We start from the raw sequence: 20194 nt of genomic DNA on the forward strand, positions 1-20194 counted from the left end.
GTTTTTCAGTGATGACAACTAACTTAAAATATTGTAATACTCTGCAGGTCAATATGGTTCCCAGCTTGTGAGTTCTGTTTGTACTCTCATTGCTAAATGTTTTTGATGTAAAAGCATCTCATTTTAAATTTATTCTATTTCTATTTCTAAGTTTTTGACATTTAACAAGCTGCACTTTTTAAGGTCATAAAATGAAAATGCATTCATGACTAGGAAATTAATTTAATTGAACTATGTGGAAATAATCTATAATTGTAATAATACAAACTCCAGGTACACTTAGAAGAGGAAGTCATTAAATTCTAATATGCTTGCCAAAATGTCTGAGAGAGGAACAACCTGGTCAAGGTTATCCCCTCTGCCCTTTTTGAAGGAATACTTTTCAACTTCATTCCAACACACTGAGTATTGCTGCAGTTCTTCTTAAAAAGCTCCCTACAGGGTTTGGATACTTAAAAAATAACCTAATATACCCAATAAAGAAAGAGCTCAATAAAATTCTTGAAACCCTTAGGTAGTTTAGGAAAAATGAAGCCATGAGCATTGGTCATCCTTACCCATCAGGAGAGCAGGAGCTGCTCCTTTCAAACGGATCTGTCTTTATGATGTGTTGATGTTGTCTTAAACTGTGCCAGTAACTCCATCCAGCAGGTTCCACGGGCTTCTGCTCTTGATCTAAGTCAAATCTGACTATCCAGAATTAGTAAAGCACTCCGTAGGACCGTCCAAGTTCAATTTCATTTTGCCAGTTATCCACAAAGGCAGCTATGAAATAATTTGACAGCCTCGTCCTCCAGAGATATAAGGGAAGCAAGATGTAGGCTCACTGACAGTTCTCTGTGATGAAGGATACTTCTCTGGCCGCAGTAAAGCTTTGCCGTGGGAAGTTACGCGGTTTAAGACAACCTTGGCTGATTTTGTTGGTTTTATCACTTTTACCCATCACATCAGTTTTATTGCAGCGGGCGGATTGTCTGTTACCTTTGGTGGGACCCATGAACTCATCACTAAAGGGGTAACCTAGTTATTCAATAATCAGAGAAATTCCTTATGACTGTCATTATAAGACAGAATCTTGCATTTACAAATCTTTTCACAAGCACTAGATTTCCAACACAGATCACACATTTTTAAATAAAGATCTTTTTTGAGTCACAAAAAGATACGTGCTCAGTGTGGAAAACTTAGAAAATATGGAAAGGAACAAGAAAGAAACTGTCAGGCCGACCCAGTGGCGCAGCGGTTAAGTTCGCATGTTCCACTCCCGCAGCCCAGGTTTCGCCGGTTGGGATCCCAGGTGTGGCCATGGCACCGCTTGGCAAGCCATGCTGTGGCACTCGTCCCATGTATAAAGTAGAGGAAGATGGGCACAGGTGTTAGCTCAGGGCCAGTCTTCCTCATCAAAAAGAGGAGGATTGGCAGCAGATGTTAGCTCCGGGCTGATCTTCCTCAAAAAAAAAAAAAAAAAATGATTAAAAATAAAAAAAAGCTTTTAAAAAGAAAGACAATGTCACAAGTAACCCCATTACCCAAAGATAGCTGCTGCTAACAGTTTCATACATTTCTATGCACATGTGTAGAAAGTATGTATATATTTATGTTTTAATTAATTCATTGATTCAATAAACATTTACTGAGCTCCTACTATATGGCGGGCATTATTCTGAGTTGGGAATGTATCGTGAAAGACCAGGAAAGACTCCTACATTTATGGGGTTTAAAACCTGCGGGGGGAGAATGGTACAAGGAGGAGAGGCATGTAATAAATAATAAACATAGTAAATAAATACATTCTATGGAATGTTAGAAGATAATAGCGACACTGAAAAAAATAGAGCAGGAGAGGAGAGACTGGGAAGCCAGGGACGAGGAGGCCTGGGTGGCAGTAGTAAAAAGGGTTGACAGGGGTCGCTGCATTGAGAAGGGGCATTTGAGAAAGATCTGAAGGAAGGGATGAAGTGAGGTAAGCAGGTCTCTCAAAGAACGCGCCAAGCAGAGGGAACAGCTGGGGAAGGCCCTAAGTCAGCAGTGTGCCTGTGCTGTTCTAGAAAGAGCCAGAAGGCAAGTGCAGCCAGAGTGGAGGGAGCGAGGGAGAGTGTCGGAGGAGACGAGGTCCCATAGGTAACAGGGATTCCGGGCAGGAAGGGCCTTGCAGACCATGGCAACGACTTACAATTTTCCTCGAAGCAAAATACAGAGCTACTGCAAGGTTTTAAGCCTAGAAAAGATCTGATCAATCTTGTATTTTAAAAGGATGCCACCTATGTCAGTAGCATACAGTAAAACATTTTGTATTCAACTGTGTTCATTTAACAGGGGGACATTTTCCCATGTCATTTTTTTGGGGGAGAAGGGGGCATCATCTTGTTGCCTGCATACTAACTCCATTAATGTACCTAGTGATGAATATATTATTTATTTTCCATTTTTTCTAATAATAATATTGTGTTGAATATCTCAGTACATACTTTACCTTGCTGTCTGTTCTGTATAATCGATTCTTATAAACGGCATTACTGACCAACAGGCATGCCTGAATAAGTCTTAAAAAGCATGTCCAGGTTATTTTTCATAAAAGGCATATACATTTGCACCCCCAGAAGTGACATGTAAAATATCACACATTATTTTAATCAATAGAAAGATATACCAGTTTTCCTAATTTGAGAATGCAACAAAATTCATTCACTTATTTATCAACAAAGATTTCTTAAAAATTACACGACAATCATTAGACACATCAGAATGAGACGTTTATATTCTTCACACATACTTACATTTTCTCATCTTTCCTCTTTTACTCCCCTTCATGTCATTACACCATTTTCATAGAGCTTATTTGAATTTAAATGTAAATGGCCAACAGGCATGTTCTAAGTCAGGCTCCCACCTGTCCAGTTCTTTAAGTTGGTTCCATGATGTGATGTTTCTGAAAACTGAAGCAGGGGATCCATGGAAGCCTAACTCTCAGCATCTCTGGAAGAAATGGTTGTCCAAGAAAATTAAGAAGGCAAACAGAAACACAGAGGAAAAATATATAGAACACCTTAGAAAAGTCATTCTTGTACATGTATTATAGTGATTTTCGTAAACTTTTCCCCATTAACGTAGCATTTTAGCAATACAACTACTTTCCTCTAGAAACACTTTCAATTCAGATTTTCACCAATGTCAAATTAGTCTTCTGGAAGCTTCCAGACTTTGCTTCAATTATGTAGATATTTTGTCAAAGATATAGATCTAAAACTGTGTGCCAGAACAGGCTGAACCTTTGTACAGTTTTAGACTAATTGAATGAAGTCTATGTTTTCTTGGATTTAAAAAAAGTCTTAATTATTCCTCATTTTATAACCTCATGATAATAGTGAAGAGTCAGCCTAAGTATGGAAATCTTTACTGTATATATTTTAGAAACACAGGCCTGAGAACAGAAAAGAGAAATGTCACTATAACAAGTGTTTATGCATTTATTCAAAAGGTCTGCATATATTATGTTTAATTTAATATCAAAATGTCCTGAAAACCTAATAAGCCGACTCTTAAGAATAAATACATTTTCAGGGCTTAATGTGGTATCATTTCTCAATTTAATGTTGAATGCTTCCCCTATGCCAGCACTATGCTCCTGCTTTACAAGAATAACCCCGTTTAACCAGCAGAACAGTTCCATGACAAAGCTTCTATTACCATCTGCATTTTACACAGGAGGAAACTAAGGTTTAGACAGGTTTGAGTAATGTGTCCATTTCCATCCAGCTTGTAACTGATAGAGTAAAACTTGAGCCTAGGGTTCCCAAATGCCAAAGCACTGGGATTTGGCTACATTAGAGCTCACTTAGATGTCATGGTCATACCAACAAAGGATTAGAAGGAATATTCGTGGTCACAGTGGAAAAGAAAATATAGCATGAAGAGAAGCAGGTCAAATCTCAGATCAGTTATTTCTCAGGGATACTAACCTCTAATCCTTGATTTCTCATCTATAAAAGGAAGGTAATTAAATGTCAATGTAAAATGCTTCATAGAACCCTAAGCACCACTATGCATTAAATGATGGTAATCTTTTTAGAGGTAATGTACAGAAAGAAGACTGTGTAACAGAGGGAGGCATTCGCCTGGGTGGTTTGGCGGAAGAGCAGAAACAGGTGGGAGCTGAGGTGGTTACTGTAACTTATATTCTGAATGTTTCTGAACTAAAGTCTGGATGCAGCAAAATGCAGTGACATTCACAATGTATTTTGACCATCCAAACAAATATACACCTGGAACTTTTTTAGAGATAAAGAACTTAGGGTTAAATATTTCAACAGTAAGCATCTAATGGCCTTCCTGAATAAATACATATTCATGCAACACTAACTTAGCAACAGATGGATGTACTTTTTGCCTGACATTAAGATAATATTTTTGCACACACCATTGGTAGGGCATATGCTTTCAAAAATTTCTCCATAGCTCTCATTAACAAAAGGAAAAAGAAAAAAGCTAAGCTATCATGCTCTCTTGCTCAATCCTCCTTTCTGAACAAGGGATTATAGTTTCAAAATTATTTCTTGGTGTCTTGGTGAAGCCTGAGACTGTGAAATAGCTTTTTAAGGTCCAAAGCTAATAAACCCTACAACAGTTGTTACATTCATGAGGACATTATTTGCTGTTATCTATTTACTTAAAGATAACATATGATTTGCAAAGCACAGCATCTGACACAGAAGATTGTTCAAAAATTTTTACTTTATCACCTATGTATATATAATCCCCAATAACACTATTCTACAGTACGACCCTTTTCCTATATTAAGAAATTTACTGTTTGCCTTTTCTATCATAATCTAGTTATTTTGCATAACATCTGGTTATGAAGAGGTTTGTTTTACTGGACATATCTGATAGATTTGAGAATCTATCAAATCTGAATGAATGAAAAAGTCTTCGTTGAGCAGTATTCAATATACTTTTTCAGGATAAAAGATTTCAGCGCAACTAGTCCTGAAAATAGGGAAATTAGCAGCCATTGGTGTGTACAAATTTCCTCCCAAATGAAGTAACAATGCTATAATCATGTCTTTTTGTGTGTCTTTTCTTAAAACAACCAAAATTGAATTAGAGTATAGCTAATTCGAGGCCATTCTTTCTGCTAAGAATGAGCCACTTGTTTGATGATTAATCATGAATGACCTGTTTATATTCTCTTCATTGTCATTTAATAATACCTCACAAAAAGTGCACAGAGTTGGATTTACAACAACATTTTCACTGATCTCAGGACAAAAATGATAGTGAAGTTTGTGAATTATCTTTTCTCAAAAGTAAATATCCTTCATCCTTAGATAATATATCATAGTTTATTACATTATTGCAATGTCCTTTCTTCGATCATGAAAGCAGATGTAATAAGGGGTTTTTTTAAACGTCCTTATTTGGGAAAGCAAAGGTTTCCACTTTATAATATTGTTGTTGTTAGTGTTATTTTACTGGTCCAGGAGATCAAAAAGTCTGGAATTCACTATTCTATTCCTCCATTCATATTAAACATTCCATTGTATACATAAACCACAATTTCTTTATCTATTCATCCATCGATCGACACTTTGGTTGTTTCCACGTCTTGGCTATTGTAAACAATGCTGCAATGAACATGTGAGGTGCATATTTCTTTCCAAATTAGTGTTTTCATTTTCTTTGGATAAATACCTAGAAGTGGAATTGCTGGATCATGTTAGTTCTATTTTTCATTCTTTTTGAGGAAGCTCCACATTGTTTTCCATAGTGGCTGCACCAATTTACATTCTCACCAACAGTGCGCAAGGGTTCCCTTTTCTCCACATCCTCGACAACACTTGTTATTTGTTGTCTTTTTAACAATACTTATTCTGATAGGTGTGAAGTTATATCACATTGTGGTTTTGATTTGCATTTCCCTGATGATTAATGATGTGGAGTATCTTTGTATGTACCTGTTGGCCATCTGTGTACTCAGATTTTCTGCTTAATTTTTATTCAGATTGTTTGGGTTTTTTGCTATTGAGTTGTATGAGTTCTTTACATATTTTGGATATTAGCCCCTCATCAGATATATGATTTGAAAATATTTTCTTGCATACTATAGGTTGCCTTTTCACTTTGTTGATGATTTCCTTTGCTGTACAGAAGCTTTTCAGTCTAATGTAGTCCCACTTGTTTATTTTTGCTTTTGATGTCAGATTCAAAAAATAATTGTCAAGACCTGGGTCAAGGAGCTTACCACCTATGTTTTCTTCTAGAAGTTTTATGGTTTCAGGTCTTACATTCAAGTCTTTAATCCATTCTGAGTTAATTTTTGTGTATGGTATAAGATAGAGGTTCAGTTTCATTCTTTTGCATGTGGCTGTCCAATGATCCCAACACCATTTATAGAAGAGACTGTCCTTTCCTGTTGTATATTCTTGGCTCCCTCTTTGTAAATTAATTGACCATATATGAGCAGGTTTACTTCTGGGATCTCTATTCAGTTCCATCAATCTATGTGTCTGTTTTTATACCAATACCACACTGTTCAATTACCATAGCTTTGTACTATAGTTTGAGATCAGGGAGCATGATGCCTCCGGCTTTGCTCCTCCTCAAGATTGCTTTGGCTATTTGGGCTCTTTTATGGTTCCAAAAGCAAATCTGTTTTTGAAAGCCTCACCTAAACCCCTGAGCTTCATGTAACAAGTTAATCTTTTGGCTGAGAGTAAACTAAGAACATTCACTTTTCAAACTTTCATTTTGAACCCTGTGAAGGTGTATTTTAAAGTCTTCTAAGTTCTTGCCTGTGGTATGTCATTAAATTGATTTTAGGGAAGCAACTCAATTCCTTATTCAAGATCTCTTGTGATAGATGTGAGTGCTTACTATTTTTTTCCAGTGTTGAGATTAAAAGATTTAGTACAAAGCTCCAGAGTAGATATCCTTAATAGCACGGAGACAATCAAACCAATGGTAATTACTACATTTTACTGAAAGCCTTCTTTAAGTGGGGAGAAGTTAAGAGAAAATCTTATCTTTTAGAATCTGTTAAAGTTATTTAACTTTACACTGTGTTTACTTGACTTTCTAACAATTGCAATAGGATCCCTTTTCATTAGAACTTTTATGGGAAATTCTTTAAATAATCTCATCAGATGTGGCTTATCTTACCATCTGTCACCACTGCAAAAAATTGAGCATTGAATTTAAACACTTTTTGCTGCATAATCTTTTGAGGTCAAGCAGGATGCTCAGAAAGATAAGAACAAACAACATTAGTAGATACTAAATGAGCATCCATCCCTTCCTGGCCCTGCCCTGTGTCCTAAAGGGTCCCTGCTCTTTCAGTTCTTACAACCTAAAGGGGCAGACAAATATTACCAAATTGCACACCATTTTGACAAGTGCTGTAACAGAACATGGTCCAGTGTGTTGTTGGAACACACAAGAAGAGCATCTATCTCAATTCTTGGGTTGCAGTGAGGATGGGAACATGGGAGTGAGGGAGAGATGAGAGGTGAGTGCATTTGTGTGTGCACGGGGCATTGGAGGCACATTGGAGAGGAGTAGTGGCCTTCTTGGCAAAGAGAAGGGAGGAAGGCAGTGCAAGAGGTGATTTATAATTGGAGATCCAAAGGATAGAGTAGAAATTATCCAGGAGGAAGCAGGGGGACTGGGAAGGGTGTTCCTAAAAGAAGTAACGTGATGAGCAAAAGCACAAGGGCAAATGAGAACCTGTATTTAATTTAGTATGTCAGATAAGTGCTTCTCAAACTTTAATGGGAATATGAATCGCCTCAGTTTAATGTCAAATTGCAGATTCTGATTCAGTAGTTCTAGGGAGGGATCGGAGCTCCTAGGTATCTAACAAGCTCCCAGGTGATATCCATGCTTCTGGTTAACAGACCAAACTTTGAGTAGACAATCTGATTTCCAGGCATTGAACATTTCTGTCTCTCAGGAAATAGCTGAATATTCCTTAAGCCATTTTCACTACCAATGGTGACCTACTTATTCATACCACATGAATCTTTAGTGATTGCAGGATGGAGGCAGCTCAGTACCTCATTCATATATGACTTTTTCTTTTATAAGGGAGCCTGCTTCTCTTCCCATAATGTTTTTAAAGTCAGTATTTCTAATTCTGCTTTTGCACCTTTTTTCTTACCTTGATCACCTCCTCATTGAAACACATTTAGCAATTTCAGCATGAAACCAGTCTGAAAGGATGTGCTTAATAAATATTGTCAACACTTGTCAAAATCAAAGGAAATGTTCCAGGGAAGAACTTGCAGCCTTACCCGTTAGAAGCAAGTTTTAAGGCTGTACTGTAGCTTGACAGCAGTTCTTTCAATGTCAATTTGAACTCATTTTAATAAATGCATGAGTTTCATGTCGCTGCCATCTCTCCCTGATCCACAGCAGCCAATGTTCTGCTTCTCTAGAACCAAGGACAGCATCTTTGCAAATACTCTGAAAATTCCGTCTTCATCGCAAAGGCATGGGAACAGACTGGGCTGCGTTGTAATGTCACCTACTGGAAATTCACACCCGTGTCACGTGGTTCAAAAGATAAGCCTCTCTACACATGGTTTTGGTTATTAGGCATCATTAAGTTGATTTATAATGTGTTTCTGGAGACTAGAAGATGCATTCCCTTTGAATATTGGTGCAGTGGGGTTGTATCACACTTGCTATGGAGTAATGCGCTGATTTTAGTCCCACTATTTCACTCTACTACCTCATTTAGTACTCACAACAATAAAAATATATTTATACATTTTATTTAAAATTCTTTTTTAATTAATGCTATACAGGCTTAGCCTCAGAACAATGGAGTGAGCCCTGCAGGCAAGCAACAAATTCCCTTCCTCATCTTTATTTCCAACTAGGATCTCACAATCATCTTAAAGGCAGAAGGGTTTTCATACCGAGATATACGTGGGTAGACTTGTTTCTTCCACTAGACTGGCTCAGCAGTTCTTAAGTTTCTCTGTGCACGGAAATTACTATGGCATCTTGTCTACTTGCAGTCATATACAATGTGCTGTATGGGAAAACAAGGAATTTCCATGGGTGATCTTTTACTTTTTTCTATGATCCCCTTACTCCCTGATTTTGGATCTCACCAACTCTCCCCAAGTTAGACGTGATGGTCCTCTAGAGTGATCAGAGATTGTTGAAGCTCTGTTTCTGTTTTATGTCAGGTCTGTCTCAATCTTACTTCTCAGCCTGCCTACTTCCCGCTCTCAGGATCGCTGACTCCGTAAAGAGACATGAAAGATGTCCTAACACTGAACCTAAGTCCTGAGGTGGCCTGGATGGAAGTGATCCACTAGCTCACCAGAGCTGCCTAAGGCACACAATAGCAATGGTATATGTAGCTGTATACTGCACACAGAGCCTTAGTAGCTCCTAGAAGAATATACATGATTTCCTTGATTCATGGGCCAAAGTTAGCTTGATCTATGGTCTTATCTTCCCCATGTAAATGAGTTGGAATCTCACAATGATACCTGTTTGGCCTTTGGGTAAAAGCCAAACTGTCCTACGGCCAAGAAAGGAGTCAGGAAACATCAGCAGTTGAATTTGCGTTAGAGTCACATGTAAATGGCAGCATAAAAAGTTATGGGCCCCATATTGTGGGAAACCAGTAATAATATGGCTTAAAACTCAGGCTTTCCATGATATTTTTAAGTGACTTCTAGAGGTAGGAAGGACCTCAGACCTTACTCCGAACGTTCGTTTATAAATGAAGAGATCGACTCAGAAAAGGTAGACAGTAGAGTAGCCAGGGAGTTACAGCCACAATCTGGAGCCAAGTACCTTCTTCCTCCCTCCCTCCCTCCCTTCCTGCTTTCTTTCCTTCCTTTCTTCCGTTACCTTTCCCCAGTTAAAGAAAGATAACATGAGTGTTATCCTTTCATTTAAATTTGGCTCATTCTAGTCTTCAAGGTGGCAATTACTCAGAAAATAATATATGAAAATTTAAAACAAAATAATTACTTGAATTATTCTTTGCATGTTTTACCCAAATCTATGATCTGTTACACAGCACCATTACCAGTCACTTAAAAAACTATCATTCACAGTAATTAATAATGGAAATGTTAATAGACTACATTCATGCACTTTTGACTTATGGCTAATTGCAACCTAGTGAAAATTGATTAATTTAGAACTTAAAATATGAGGGTTATATATTAATTAGAAATACATTGTTTATTTAACTGATCTTCTATTTAGTGCTTCATTTAAGAGAAAAATTCTATACGTTGGGTTGATAATTACATAAAGAATCATTAGGTTGTACTCCCAAAAATGTATTTTAATGAATTATACGTGTTCTACAGGATCAACAACAATGAAAATAAAGTCTAACCTTAAGAGAGAAGTACGGTTTTTAAATTCCAAATTTTCACATTTTCAGAAGAGAAATATTTAGAAATCCTTCAGATTCAGAGGGCTTTTTGTTTTTAAATTAGGCTCAATTTAAAATCTCCAGTCATATCATGAAAAGCAGGTTTGATAATAATTTCAATTTTTATCATGTCTTGAGCATGTAGAAATAATTTTAAATCTTATAAAATATTTATACAGCCCTGCGTATATTCAAGCCCACCAAGATTTGACAGAGATGGGGGGAAGGAATATCAGTCTAGAATTTTGGAAGCAGAGAAATGAGATGCTGCCCCCAGCAACAGAGATGATAAGAGATGACCTGCATTTTCTAAAGCCCACGATCTTTTCATGGTACCATCTTGCCTCCTGATTAAAATGATGTTTTTCCCTCATTTAGAAAAAAACAGGATGAGTATTTTTTTATGTGTTGGTTTTGGCCAAGCAAAATTAAAGAGTGGCCATCAAGTAGCATTATTGGGTTTTTAAAACTGCTTGCTTAAGGAAAGATGTTAACAGAGCTCAAAGTCAGGCGGATGGATTGTGTCCATCTAAGCACTTTGGAAGTCGTTGGGTTGCGGTTTTATATTCACAATAGAATAGTTCACAGCGGTTCCACCAATTACAAAAACGAAGCCAACAAAGAAATGTCAATGTCAGCAGGAGGGTTTGTTGCATTCAGTGCAATCTGAAAAGATGATTTTTGATAAAGCGCATTGTGCTTCTTCCTTCCTGAATATGGAGATGACTCACTGGAATGTGTTCTCTTTTGTGTTTTGCGGCACACACAGCAACTTGGAGTCACCACTGATGTGTGAGGTTTCAGCACCGCAGCAGGGCAGTGCCAGCGGCGGCTCCGGAAGCAGCCTGGGTGGCTCCATCACAGCTTGTAAGAAGGTAACCTTGCCCAACACCACTCTCTTCTCACCCGTTGGCCCTGAATGCTAGTTTAGTTTGGCTTTTCAAGCACTTTTTCTAACGCAGAAACAACAACAAAAACAAGCAGCAGAATAGTCCACAATTTGCTTGCCCAGCTAACCCATGATGACATTAAAAATGGAGTTCATGGGGGCCGCCTGGTGGCTTAGTGGTTAACTTCGCATGCTCTGTTTTGGGCCTGGGGTCCGCAGGCCTGGATCCCAGGTGTGGACCTAGCACTGCTCCTCAAGCCATGCTGTGGTGGCATCCCACATACAAAATAGAGGAAGACTGGCACAGATGTAGATCAGTGACAATCTTGCTCAAGCAAAAAGAGGAAGATTGGCAACAGATGTTAGCTCAGGGCCAATCTTCCTCACCAAAAAAAAAATTTTTAAATGTAATTCATGGAAATGATCGGAAAACTCAAGCAGTTGAGAAAGGTACGACTTGAAAATTATAAGCATCCAGTGCCATTCCATCTCAAGTCCAACCTCTTCTCAGTACCTCTTCCTAAAATTAGCCGTGGGTAACAGCTGCCTGGATCTCCCTTCAGAAAAATATTCATATGTTTTGAATGTCTCACCTTATTATATTAAGCTCCTAAGTCTGTACTGAAGAAATATTCATGGCTGTTCTCATTTTGATATTTTCTTAAAGAGATAAATATGTTTGGCTTATTTATTGGGAAGAACAGAACCGCATTTCCTAGAGTATAGACTTTAGAACTGATAAACAAATCTTACCTTCAGACACTTGCAGAAAGTTGTCATTTGAACAATATAAAATCATCTAATTTAACGACTTCGTTTTTCCAGCCAATCCAGCTTTAGACCCAGAAACTTAAAGCAAAATACCCAATTCTCCACCTAATGCTGTTATTATAATTTCTTGCTGAATTCCAGAGGAAAACGTGTTTCTTCTCATCCAAACTTAAAGGAAATTATACTGGATTATTTCACTTATTGTTAAAAAAAGATAATTATAAAAAATGCTTATAGATATAAATTAAGACAAATTCTGTTACTAAACATATTGTATATGTGTATATATATATACACTGGACACAGTTAAGCAGCCTTATTTGTTCTCTGTTTGTGTGATTTCTGTATAGTTTTTAAGTACCAAAGAAATTGACAAATATTTGTATTAAAGAACATATATTGATTTCAAAAAAGTAACATTAAACATAATTTTACAAAAGTATTTGATACATACATTCATAAATACATGAAGATACACGTGTCTAACTAAGGGCTCTTATTATCAAGTGGTACATAATCTATTATTCTTCCTCCTCTTATAAAATTCTTACAGAGAAGTCAGTGCTATAAATTCCAGTTTTTAGTGCAGGAAAGTGAGGCATTATAATCCAAATTGATTTTGAGTTACTCATAAAAGAGCTAAAACTGCAGGTCTGCAGGCTCGAGACATGCTCTATGCAGCTCTGTAACTCCAAATTATAAAGTCTTCAACAGATGCTATACATTTCACAAGGATAATTTATTCTAATTTTTAGATAATTCTATTCATAATGATTAGATCCCATGTGGTATTTACAAGAAGGATTGAAGCCAGACTGCCTGAATTTGACAGCCAGTTTCATCGCTATGAGCTGTGTGGTCTCAAAAAAATTACTTTACCTCTTCAATGTCTCAGTTTGCTCATCTGAAAAAAGAAGATGGTAATATTACCTATTTCACACGGTTGAGGTGAGGATCCCTTGAGTTAATAGATGTGAAATGTTTAGAACAGTGCCTGGCATATCGTAAGCACTCAAAATAAAGATTAGTCATCATGAATATTATTCTAGAGAATAATTTTATCAACAAGTATACAGTGCCAAAAAATAATTCGGTGTTGGCATTATCATGCTGAGAGAGTCAGTACTTCATGTTCTGTTATCTCAGCTACAGTTATTTCTCTGCAAAAGAGGTGGGCATGTTCATTTCTTTAAAAATCCTATCTGGCAGCTACTGAACTAATAGCGCTGTTTGGGACTGGATGTCTACCCAAAAAACTAAAGCTAAAACTCAATCATCTATTTTAAGTGACTTCATTTATCTATTTATCTATCTATCTATATCTATCTATACACATGTATCTATATATACATACATACATATTTAAAGTTTTAAATATAATCCCACTCATTCCACAATTATTTTTAGAACAACTATTAGTAGGCTGAGCCATATGAAACTGCCTTTTTTACAGATCAAAAATTATGTAATGTAGGCAATGTTATATTGTCCAACCTAGATACATTCAAAATTCTGTTAGATCTTGGAGAGAGATACAAGGATAAATGGCCCCCACTCTTGAAGAATTTTCAACCTAGTTTGGGAGGTAATACTGGTTTCTCATGTGAAAAGTCAGACAATCATGCATAAGTTAAATAATTATATAAGATAATTATATCTTAATATTTCAAGATAGTATAAATTAGGTAAAAATTAGTATTACGGGTGTTAATAGTTAAGAACAGAGAGACTCTGGACCTGCAATAGGCAACAACCTTCAGAAAGAGAAGTGGATCTCAATTTGGACTTTGAAATATGATCAAGATTTGAAGGAGTGGAGCCAGCTCTATGGCTGAGTGGTTAAGTTTGCATGCTCTGCTTTGGCGGCCCCGGGGTTTCGCAGGTCCGGATCCTGGATGCGGATATACGCACCGCTCATCAAGCCATGTTGTGGCAGCAACTGACACAGAGGAACTAGAATGACCTACAACAAGTATATACAACTATGTACTGGGGCTTCGGGGAAAAAAAAAAAAGGCAGATTGACAACAGATATTAGCTCAGGGCCAATCTTCCAGAAAAAAAGAAAAAGAGAAGAAAATATTAAAAAAAAAAAAAGATCTGAATGAGTGAAGAGACTATCCAACCAAATTTAGAAAAGGCTGCTACAAATTAATGCAGGAGAAGTCAACACCTTTGTGTACTGCTAATATTTTTCCAATATTCATAGTGCATTCGTTTCATTTCAGTCTCTTAAGCTTACATAATAATTGCATTTAAAGACAGTTTAGTAGCTATATATGCCACATGTCATAGATAATTTGTGGTTGTTTTCCTTCCCTTCAAAAGGGTAATTTGCCAATGTTCTTTTCTTTGTATCTAGAACATAGGCCCTCAATAAAAAGACGTTGAATACCGAATGATGCATGACTTGACTTTATCATTATATATTACTGCAAGCTGATGTAAGTGATTATTCATCAATTCTTTTAAAAAAATATTGTTAATCACAGATAGGAGAAGTGAGGATCTATATGCCCATCAATGAACGTACAATATATGTTCTGTACAAAAGAGGCAAAGACAGCTCTATCCTAGAAACAGCAAGGCTGTCCCGCTGCATCAACGCTCTTCAGAGTCAATCAACCTTCAATAACAGCAACATGAATAATTGAAATCTATTGGTAATTCCCCAAACTCATTTCATGTAATAGCTTCATCTTCTTCCCCATCAAACCTTCTTGTCAGAACTGACACATTGCTAAATTAACTGGTGGAAGAAATAAAACAAGGCTCCAAAAGATAATGCATTTGTTGGATAAGCAGCCTCTGAAAAATTGCAAATTGACTTCATTTCCTTCACGTGCTTCGTAGTGAATCTCTAAGGTTTTCCAGAATCCTACCCAGATGCAATTGCTTTGATTCCTCTTTACTGTTGAGGAAATATGGCCCCTGGAGTCCACAGCTGTGCAAAAGCCTTAGCATCAGGAAAAAGACTTTGGTAGACTTATTTGAAGGAGGAACTCAATATATATGTTTGTTAGTGAGGGACTGCCTTTGCCTAGAGCTGAGATGACCGTGCCACTCAGTGACAGTTTACACATGTTGTCTTGGAGTTTTGTTAATAGACCCTCTTTTGCTGTCAAAAGTGCTCTGGTATGCACAATAAGTTATATGGTTAGCTTACCTCTAGCTTCAGAATTATCCTTTCTCTCCTTTCTCTCCGTTTTCTAAGTGTGAGGAAAGTTATCAGACAAATTCACAGTGAGGTGTTAGTGATTGCATAGCTTAATGTAGTTGTGACAAACAAAATCTGTTTTTCTTTAACTACCTCTGCTGGAGAACTGGTACTATGGCCCACCGTCCCCTGCTAACTGACATTGATCTTTGAGCCTATGACATCTGAACATGACCTCAGAATTATGCTCATCATGAAGTTCCAAGCAGACACTATTGTTCCAACCAAGTTGGAATGTAAACTCTCTGTCACCCTGATTTAACGAGCACGAAACCTGGGAGAAGTTTTAATGTATGCAATGTGATTCTCCAAAGTAATACATTTCAAATGATGGAATTTCAAAATACTGCTGGGAAAAAAATGAGAAAGAAAGAGTTGCTGGTGGAGAGTTGACACTGGAGCCCTTCGTGGTATCTCTTGAATTGTATCTCACAGGGACATTGCCTGATGGACCAGTCCTTCTTATAAGACAAATACAACCACATTGTTTGATACATTATTAACATTAATACATTGTTAAACTGAATCATAGGGATTTTCCATAAAGTGAGCTAAATGATTATAAATGTTATTCTTTTATATCTGTTAATTACTAAGTGAAAGGTATTTATAATATCCTTACAATAAATCAGAATTTGTCATCTCTAAGGAGGCAGTGGATGTCATGTTACAAATTTGGACTTGGAATCCAAAGACATGAGTTAAATTCCAGGTTTCTCTCCTTGCTGTGTGATCTTAGGCCGGTGATACAACTTCTCGGACTCAGAAGTCTTAGGGTTGGCATGAGGTTTGCATACAAAAAGGTTTGTGTAAGCCCTTGGCACACATAACTGATGCTCAATAAATAGTAGTTGATGCCAAATAAGTGATCTTTACACAAGGGCAAGATTTATTTAAATCGAATTTAAAAAACTAATCTGAACAGAGCATGCAGCGCCCCCTCATTATGTTGAATGTCTGTTAGATTTTCCTCTGCTTTGAAAGCAGTATAATCAATGTCGTATTTCCACAATAATCAGACATTTTCAATCCTTGCTTTACTTCATGAACTGAAGATTTGCTATTTGGGATATAGTGGAAGCAAGTCTCTGAATAGGATTCGTGTGAGGAGAGAATTGTTGGAGAAAAATCAACAGCCCAAATATCCTTCTCTTTTTATGTCATGTTAATTAAATCCACCTTAAACTTGGACTTATCAAAGGCAGCAGACAGAAAACACTCTAGGTTCCCAGAGGCAGAGTTTGATCTTAATATAACACGTGATCAGCTCTTTGAAGTTTTAAGAGTATCCTTTGCCATGACTGGCCTCTTTAAACTGACTTAAATTTGCTTCTGGCAGTGGCACAGATACGTCTGAAGAAGGACAGAATGGATGTCCCTTGATGTTTCATGTTATTCTGTAAAATACACTTTCATCTAAGCTCACATATTTTTGATGACACGTAATTAATGAAAACAATTCAATTAATATGTGCAGGCATGGGCATACAAATTTGGAGGCTTTTTCAAACATCTGATCCCTATCTGCAAAGAGATTTTTATTAGTCAGAATTGTATTCCTATTGGCCAAAAGTCCCAATAGTACTCCCAGGAAGCACATAAGGTAAATTAGCTATAATATTCTGTATCTGTAGAAGCTGTTTTCTTTTCCTATTTTTTGGTGAGGAAGATTATCACTGAGCTAACATCTGTGCCAATCTTCCTCTATTTTTTGTGTGGGATGCTGCCACAGCATGGCTCGATGAGCAGTGTGTAGATCTGTACCCGGGATCCAAACTTGTGAACCCCTGGCTGCCAGAGCGGAACGCATGAACTTAACCACTACACCACCGGGCTGGCCTCTACAAGCTGTTTTCTTAAAGGAAGGAAGCACTTTTTTAAAAAATATAAATAATAAAATTAAAGGAAGCACTTTTTAAAAATATAAGTAAATAAAATTAAAAACGAAATCAGCATAATGGAGCATATTCACCTTTCTATGGAAAAAAGACACTAGGCTTTCCCCCTGGAGTATAAACCTCTCGCAGCTCTATAAACACTCTCTTCTGATCAAGCAACCTGGCAATGGTCTTCAGGCCCAGCTCCTGATACCGGAGAGTGTCCTATCCAAATTTTGCCAAATGGCTAGGTGTCCTGTTTTATCACTATTCTGCAAGAGTAATCAGGGGCATTGAAGAAACAGGGAGATTTTTAAGAAAAGAAATAGAGAATTGTCTTACTAAAAGTTATATTTGAAGAAAGCTAATCCAGTGTTTCTAAAGAGAATTCCTTAGAGCAAAGGCTGACTGGAATTTGGGAGGCCAGGAGGGTCATACTTGGTGCGGATGGGGAAGTGGAAAGGAGAGCTGGAACCTGTGTGGAGGCAGTGGAAGGAGAGAGACAGGAACACTGTGAAATGCGTGTGGAAGTCAAGACCAGTAGGACTCTACAGCAATGAGAGTTAAACAGAACCATGAACTCTGGCTATTTAAGCCAAGATATCCACATATGGTGGTGATATTGAGTTCCTTGGGAAGAGGAGACAAGCCAGGGAAAGGAGTTCATGAGTTCAGATTCTGCCCAATTGCGTCTAAGAAGCCAGCCACAAAATTCCCTCTGGGGGCCATTTCCCTGACTGCCTGAGGAAACTTCTATAAGCCCTCAGCCACATTGCCATCTAGGAGGCCATTGCCACACCGAGGCCAGAATGCAGATAATCAGGGCTCTGTTGGGGACTAATTTCCCCTGCCTTCAGCAAAAACAGGTCAAAATGCAGAACGTCCTCTCTTGCCTTTCAAGCAGGCTGCTCCACTGAAACAGAAACTTGGGACTACATATGCTACATGGCAAGTTCATTCTTCAGAAAATGTCAATTCAGTAATCCTATGTGGGAAACTTTGTTTAAAACTATCTATTACGACTTATTTTGCAGCTTGAATATGATTCAGCTTCTTATTCCAAAAGTCAGTATGTTTGGGAACTTCTATTCAGGGCTCCACCCCACCTCTCTTGCCTCCAACAATCGCTATATGGTGTTTAAGATTCCAATATGCTAGTCTTATTCTGTTCTCTACAGCTCAGTTCCTTGATCGTCCTCTTCGCTATGTGTGAAGAACTCCTGGAAGGATCTTGCAGTGCCTTTTCCTGTCTCTCTCTTTTTTTTGAACCAAAAAGTGGGACTCTGAAAACCCAAAATAGCTTAGAACATTGTATGGAATTGAGGGTGATGCTACACGATTGGAACTAGGCAAGCGATCTTTTTGTGAATTCTTGTAATTACCCCAACCTTCTTTATATTATGTATTAAATATCTCTCTCCAGAAGTGGAAGAGGTCTAACATTTTTAAAAGATCTAATCTGCCATTCAAAATTCTCCTGTCTTTGAGTATTTAAAACAAGGTTTGTCATCCCTGTTCCCTATCACTAACCTTGAGGCTATCTCTCTTTCCTTTTAGTCCTCCATCTAAGAAACCCTCCCAGCTCTGTAGTCTGGAGTAGACATTACATTTCCCACCACTCCTAATAGCATCCACCTTTCCTGTATCCTGCCAGGCTTTCCTTCTGAGAAGTGCCCAGTTTTCACTTCTGCCTGTATCAGAGCAGGAAGAAAGGAAATGGCTCAGATAAATTTGAACAGCCCTCTAAAGGGGCCCTCTGGCTCATGAATCTCTGAGAATGAGCCCCCTCGTCTGTGTGCCCACATTTACTTGGCTTATCTCTGCATTTTGAAAATAAGACCCATCCTAAAAGACTCATATGAGGGTTCATACTCTCCAGGATGGAGAGCATCCAGGAAGCAGGTGTGTCCCTTAGCAAATTAGGTGTCCACCTGCATACATCTTAAAAGGTAGTTGTTTCTAGTAGCTTCTTCCAAAAAAAAGAGAAGAATCAAGAAATGAGAACTGCCACTTTCTTATAATTGCCAAAGGTCAAAGGCATGCATCAATACTCAAGTGATACATGACCTTTAAATCTGCTGTCCCTTTGACCAATGGCAAATTCTGCACTACCTACACTTTGTATACCTACACAAAATCGTCCCACATCAATGGTGGGCCTTGATGCATTTCATACATTTTCCTACATGTGTGCTTTTTCTTATATTTTCCTTCTCTTAACACTAAAAATCACATTCCCCTCACTGATGATCACCATTATAGCATTATCCTGCTTCTAAACAGCAATTAGACAGCAATTAATCAGCTGTATTCTATTTATATGTCTAATTTGATTCTGTTTAAACCATTGCTGACCATCATAAATTACATTATATTTGCATTTCCTGAGCATATCTGTTTTTGTAACTCTTGCATTTTATATTTGAGCCTCAAACTCGGTTATTACTTTCATGTTGAAAAAGCTCTGATCAACTTTCAAAGCATTCTTCAGCCAGCTGACATCTGTGTGATACAGCAGAAATACACAAGTATGGCTTGATACTTCTGAATTGTCTTCTATGCTCTTATACTAATGACTGCATTGAAATACAATGTATTTTCCAGGATACACGTAATTACGTGACACAAGAAAAGCAGAGCAACATCTGAAACTGTTCCTGAAGCTGCCTAGTTCATTTCTTGCCACATTAGGATGCACTCTGGCCCAGGTGAACATACAAAGTCTCTAAACTATGTATATGGGGACATTAATTTCAAATAAGAGAGCTTTATTGTTCATGAAAAATTTCCATATTTTACTCAGGTGGTTACATCCATATGTGACATTGTCAGAGATGAATGCTCCATAAATCAGTATATCTCATGCTTACTTGCCAGAGGCAGGCTTATTTAGACCAGGTACCTATTGCTAAAAGCATTCCAAAATAAGGACTTTCCTCCTATAAAAATACAGTTTATTTGGAGCTTGGTCATTAGCATGTTTATAATGAGGTATGACAATGTCACGTTCTTTCTTATCTGGGGGTATTCCC

The 20194-nt window shown here is 37.6% G+C and overlaps 1 protein-coding gene across 8 annotated transcripts in view; it reads left to right on the forward strand.

Moving 5' to 3' along the window:
• The window catches only part of SPHKAP (SPHK1 interactor, AKAP domain containing), a 173172-nt gene that overhangs the window by 44900 nt on the left and 108078 nt on the right, over window positions 1–20194 (forward strand). For all 8 annotated transcript variants that reach the window (XM_070489536.1, XM_070489537.1, XM_014835983.3 and 5 more), the window contains one exon: window positions 11178–11283. In XM_070489536.1, coding sequence (XP_070345637.1) covers window positions 11178–11283 — 106 coding nt within the window. The remainder of the gene's footprint in view (window positions 1–11177; window positions 11284–20194) is intronic.

Source organism: Equus asinus, chromosome 19 (assembly GCF_041296235.1).
Source record: "Equus asinus isolate D_3611 breed Donkey chromosome 19, EquAss-T2T_v2, whole genome shotgun sequence".
NCBI lineage: Eukaryota > Metazoa > Chordata > Mammalia > Perissodactyla > Equidae > Equus > Equus asinus.